Below are 6427 nucleotides of genomic sequence, written 5' to 3' on the forward strand. Positions count from 1 at the left end.
CTGATAAAATTTATATATCTAGATTTTTTATTATTAGTTAATAACTTTATTTATTCATTTACTCATCTGTTTACTTATATATATTTTTTCATTCATTTATTGTCTATAACCTCGATTTCGACGTTTGGAGTTTGTTCCCGGTCTAGTATAATACCCGGTAATGATTCTGTCCAACTTATTTCTTAGCTGAACAGAATTGTTTGGTATTTGCCATGATTATATGATTAAATTATATAAATTCATTTGAAGGAAAAATAAAGGGTTTTAAATCAAGAGAATTTTCGATAATAGGAATGATTAAAAACAAACAAATGAATAGATAGATAAATGAGAAATGATAAATAAATACATAGATAAATGGGTTAGTAATTATCAAAAAGATAAATGGGTAGATGGATGAACAAAATAAAATTGAGTAAGTAAATGAAATGAATAAGTGGGTAAATACATGATAAACTAAGTAGATGAATGAGTAAATGATAAGTTTGGTAAAAAAAAGAATAAATAGATCAAATATGATGAAGAATAAAGGGGTCAAACTGCGCATATGGTAGGTGTGATGCAATGGACTACTTAACTACTTTAACAACAATGCTGCCATTTCACACGCAAAAAAAAAAAAAAAAAAAGGGCAAGTCTAATGTAGGAGAGGGAGAGTGGGTGACGTCACAGCGTGACGTCTTGGGCAAGAATGGCTGTCTCCTTGACGCACCTAAAAATTACCTCTGCATACCAAGTCCAGATTCATGAGAATCTCTACTTTAAAGGGTGACGTTCAGTGACGTTACAACATGTCATTGATGAAATTTTCGTTCTCGTGACGTCATCACATCACGTGGTATATTGCATAAGACGTGACCCTGCCCGTGACACTCGGGAAAAAATAATGATTAAAAGTCTTATGATATTTTCCCCCAAATACCAGATTAAGAAGAAAAAAATATGAAAATCCTGCATCACTGTCCACGTCACAGAGAAAGACACGTAGGTAATACAGCGGCTGTGTGTGTATAAGATAAGTTTTGTGGTATTTGTCTTATTGGAGCAAAATCAAGTGAAGTGTTGGAGATAGTGAGGAGAACCACCCGAGTTGCCCAACGGTAGATTCTGACCCAAGAAAAAAAAATGCATTTTATTTTTTATTTTTTACATTTTTTTTTATCTTGTTCTCTTCCCAGCAACTTAGTCGCCACCTGGGCTGCATCCAAGACAAATTGGTCATTTGGTGAAGTTATAGACACTATTTTTCAGGATTGGGGGGGAAGACCCAGAAATGGACAGAGTACCTCACTTTGTCTGTCTTAGAATTTCACTTGGGTCGTATTTTGTTACAAATAACCAGTGCTTCTATCCTTAGGGACAACATCATACCAAAGAGGTGGGTGGGTGGAGTCATAGGGGCGGAAAAGGAGAGATGGAAGGTCGAACACATGGTAGAAGTTAAAAGTGGTCATGATTTTTTATTCTATTTTATTTTTTTCATTAAGTTGAAACTAGTTTCCAATCATAGTAGAATGTTGAGTAATGTGGTTTGTGGGATTTCCACTTGGAGTGTATTGCAGATATATGTTAATCTTTCTTAGTAATTATGACTTGTATATCGAGTCTCCCGTCAGCCAAGGTTAACTTAAGTGGCAAAATGGTTATTGTTAGTTCATAGTTAAGTTACCTTGACTTTTCACGCTGATTGGAATATGTGGATGTATCCTTTGTCCTTCAGAATCCTCACCAATGGAAGATTTTGCCATGATTTCTTCTTCGAAAGTACATTGCAGGAAAAAGAAAAACATGTAATATTTCTCATATATATTTTTTTTATTCTGTTCATTTCTTTTATTAAGAAGAATACGAAATATATGTGGCATGGCAGTGAGATTGTGAAATGATGAAATAGCGTCTGATAACGTGACATTAATGGTAAGATGCGTTGTTATGAGAACATGAACTAATATAATACTGAGATTTCATACCAACGTTGTAGCTTAAGATGACTCCTTGAATATGCATAAAGCCTACATTCTCTTGTAACTTAAAAAAAAAAAAAATCGAAAAATAAGCTCAGCGTGTTAGAGGAACCATCATCCAGAGCTTTTTTTCACACAATAAAACTTAAGATTGAAAAAACAAGAAGCCATCTAAGCACAGCTTGTGGCTTTCCTTCCGCTCAACGGCAGCCGGATCACAAACTTCATAGATAATGAGAACCTCTCCAGAGGTTGAGAACCTCCCTACAAGAGCCTTAGACCCCTCTCCGAGATGTTTAGATCCACTCCGAGAGGCAAAGACTCCTACTCCAAGAGGCAGAGACCCCCTCTGCAAGAGGCGGAGACTCTTACTTCGAGACACGGACGTCCTCTTCGAGAGCCGGAGACACCCATTGCGAGAGTCAGATATCCTCCTGAGAGAGGCCTAGACACTCTTTATAAAAGGCTGAGAGACCCTTCGGTAGCTAAACACCGGCAGGATTTCTCCGTGGCACCCCTTCAGCTGCATGCGTGTCACCACTGGGCTGGCCTACTTCGTGGCACTGAGAGAGACGGACACGACAGCCGAAGGTTTCTGGAAGACTCTTTGGTTATTTCTTATAGGAATGGTGTCTGGAAGCACAGATGAGAAGTTTTCAGAAGCTTCTCAGAGCACCCAGTGGACCTGGCGATTGGACGGCACGCAGGAGACACTGATGGGACCAGCGTAGACGTGGGTCCTCTTGCCGTCCATCTTGTGTCCTAGGCACCTCTGTGCTACCATGTCCGCCTTCTGGCCCCGGTAGACCCGCTCCGTCGTGAAGGAGATGGTACCACATGCAAAGGTGCACAAGGAACCATTGCGGCCGTGGACCTTCTTCAGGACGTATTCTTCGCCGTCCTCGCAGTCCACGATGCGGATGTCGAAGGTAACGGGGACTCCGGGCTCCTGCAGGTCTTCGGTGCACTGGCACTCTGAAACTAGAAGAGAAAAGACTTTAAAAAATCTCGGAGAGATACCAGATCTATAGTACGGAAAAATACGTGGGCAGATGATAATGATGTTGGGCAGTACTGATAAGAAGATTTGAAAGTAGAACAAGCACAAGATAAATGAGGAAGCCTTCCTTTATACAAACTTCGGGATAACGATCAGTCAAAATAGATTAAACTAAATATTCACTATGATGACCCAAGCTAAAAACCATCACAGACTAAGATTATAACACCCAATAACCATGACACTGTTAATGAATAGTAAACGATTTTCTAAGTAGGTGATCACTGAAATGAACCGAATAGTTGTTGACTGGAAAAATCCGGTTTTCTATTCGTCCTCCCCTCTTCCCAAAACGGGCTGTGAGACACCGTAGACTTCAACCTAAATTTACTTCCAACACTGCCGCTTCCCTATTCAAAACTAATATATATAATATATATATATATATATATATATATATATATATATATATATATATATATATATATTGTGTGTGTGTGTGTGTGTGTGTATGTGTATGTATGTGTGAGTGTATGTATACAGTATATTGAATGGGTTGATCTTTCAGTGTTCTTGCTACGTCGATTTTTTTATGCGAAATTTGCGATACTTCATGACTAAAGACGGAACTTCCTCGTTATGATCCTTACTAGCAGCCACTTGCCCCGGATATCCAAGCACACTGGGTAAAACTGAATAAAAGTACCAGGCGGCAAATAGAATAAACAACTAAAATGAAACACAATAAAAGTATTCCTTCCTCCTCAGTTGAATAAAAATCACCCACCGGCGGTCAGAACGCACTATACCAAAGTAGAAAAATAAATATATAGATGAAAATAGATAAATGAAAATAAAGCCAAACCAATTTCTTAATTTCAGGAGTAAAATCAGAAGAAAGGCTACAATGTACGCCATCTACGATGATGTATCGTACATACAGTTCCCTCTATTAGGAGTCTAAAAAATTCGGAATTCTACAATATGAAGAACGAAAGTGCTTCTGGTATCCGAATTTTCATGACTGCAAAAATTTCCGTTCCGAATATTGGAGGTTTCTTAATTTTGGTTCTCTTGAAGAGAGAACTATTTGTACCTCGAAAACGGGCATTGCGATCCAGCCTCCATATTCTGTCCCGGCTCTTCTGAGCTAAATGAAATCACCTGGCGGCATCCCGACTTGAGCCTTTACTTCCCCATATGGAACGTGTTGGGCCTACCTAGCCTTTGTTCTCCCTGCCGCCTGGCTACTTCATGCAGCTGGAGGGGACATTTCGTGGTTCATTAGTTCAAGTCGGCTCTTGTCCTACCTGCCGCCACTTGATTTTATTCACAAGAAGGAGGGCCTCCCCACCCCAACCCCCCATAAACACATAGTGAAAGAGGTTCTTGTTTGGAATATAGGCTCACCTGTTTCTGCGTTTTGCATCCTGAGCCGGTTGGTCTTGGTGCCGTAGATAGCGTACTGGGTGTCGTCCTGGGCAACTATCGAGCCTTGGAACCACGTGCCTTGCTCGTCAAAACAGAGCGTGGCCATGCCTGCGATGCTTACGGTGTTGCTGTCCATTCTGCCTAGACACATGTCTTGGGCTGCCTGTTGCACCTGCTTGACGATGGCCAAGATGTAGACCTGCGGTCTCTTGGGTGTGGAAAGTGTTTCCTTAGGTGTTCACTTGCACAACACTAGTGAGGTTGACCTCTGTAGCTGTTCAACCAAGCACTGGGACTGGACAGTTGGCGAGGGATTGTTGGTGGATATGGGTCTCTGGTTTCAGGGGAAAACAAACCAAAGTTTGTCTCAAGAAACAATACAATAGGCGTTCGTATCACTTCACTACGCGAAGATACTCTTCTGCTAATTTGCGGCGATACGGTTTTGAGAGAGTTGAGAGCTTGAGAGTTATTATTCCTAAGAGTAGTTATCCTCTCTGGTACCTTGATGAAACTAACTGAAGTTCGTCTGGCTTCGGCTTAAATACAACTCCCAATACGTACACAGCCTGTGCAACGCACGCGCGCTGCTATTGGCCCGTCTCTCCTGACGTCACAGCATTTCTCTGCGTTGATTGGTTGGCTTCGTGCGTGGCAAGAACCTTCTGTAAAAATTCAAAGACGTTTGAGATTCTGGCAAAGTCGACGCGTAGGTTTCAATTTTGAAAAATATTTTGATAGATAATAAAATTGAAATGCGCAGGAGAATATGCTGTCGCAGATATTTGTATGTTTATGAGTTAGTGGTGGTGTACGGTGAAGTAGACATAGTAGCTGTGGGTGAATGGCTTGATTTGCGTCATGTGCGGTGAAGGTGTGTGTGTGTATGTGTCTGTAGATACATGCATGTGCGTGTGTCTGTGGCAAATACCTACATGTGTGTGTGTGCGTGTATGTATGCATATGTATGAGTGTGTGCTGTGTAAGTGTGTGGTGTGTTTGTATGAGTATTATGTGTGTGTGCGCGTGTATGTATGCATGCATATGTATGAGTGTATGCTGTGTGTGTGGTGTGTTCATATGTGTATTATGTGTGTGTGTGTGTGCGTGTATGTATGTATGCATGTGTATGAGTGTGTGCTGTGTAAGTGTGCGTTGTGTTTGTATGTGTAGTATGTGTATGTGTGTGCGTGTGTGTTTAAGCACGCGAATATATATGCATATGGGTGAGTGTGTGCTGTGTATGTGTGGGGTGTATTTGTAGGTGGTATGTGTGCGTGTGCATGTGTACATGCGTGCGTGCGTGTGTGTGTATGTGTATGGGTCATTCACCTTTGCTTTCGTGCAGGACTCGTGATCGATATCTATAACCTTTCCGAATGAGAGCTCCGTAGCTCGTATGGCCCGAGATATGGGTGATGGTGTGATTCTACACAGCCACACCTCATCTTCCTGGTCGAGGAAGACGGCACGAGTTTGCGGCGGCGGTGTTCTGATGCTTTTTTCAACTCCCGGGTGGGGCTCGATTTTGATTCAGCTGAGTTGGCAGGCTGAGATGCTATCCACTATACTAACTCTCTCTCTCTCTCTCTCTCTCTCTCTCTCTCTCTCTCTCTCTCTCTCTCTCTCTCTCTCTCTCTCTCTCTCTCTCTCTCTCTCTCTCTCTCTCTCTCTCTCTCTCTCTCTCTATCCCTGTGTGTGTGTTTATGTGTAGTGTATTTGTGCGCGCTCATGTGTGTACATGTATACACGTCTGTATGTATTTGTGTATGTGCGTGCTCACCTGTGGTACAACGTATCTATTTGACTGCGTCCTACGATTTCAATGTAAACATGTGTATCATTATGGAAAAAAAATCCGAGTACTGTATCTCAGCAATTTGGACACTTGCCATACGCATTCACGTAAACACACTTCACTGAAACGCAGACAACGACAGGAACGCTGTGCACAAACAACGCAGTGCGCATGCGCAGACACACTCAGAATTTACGTACATTTTGTACATTACACGCGCGGGAATGTACAATT

The 6427-nt window shown here is 41.6% G+C and overlaps 1 protein-coding gene across 1 annotated transcript; it reads right to left on the bottom strand.

The window, feature by feature from the left end:
- Positions 1-1791: 1791 nt before the first annotated feature.
- On the bottom strand, positions 1792-4915 carry LOC143029712 (uncharacterized). The gene is made up of 2 exons (XM_076192567.1): positions 4375-4915; positions 1792-2945 (listed from the first exon to the last, which is right to left on the bottom strand). The coding sequence occupies exons 1-2, from the start codon at positions 4544-4546 to the stop codon at positions 2632-2634; spliced, it is 486 nt and encodes a 161-aa protein (XP_076048682.1). The 5' UTR covers positions 4547-4915; the 3' UTR covers positions 1792-2631.
- Between the last annotated feature and the right edge of the window lie 1512 nt (positions 4916-6427).

This window comes from Oratosquilla oratoria, chromosome 11, assembly GCF_046742065.1.
Source record: "Oratosquilla oratoria isolate Oo_2021 chromosome 11, ASM4674206v1, whole genome shotgun sequence".
Classification (NCBI taxonomy): domain Eukaryota; kingdom Metazoa; phylum Arthropoda; class Malacostraca; order Stomatopoda; family Squillidae; genus Oratosquilla; species Oratosquilla oratoria.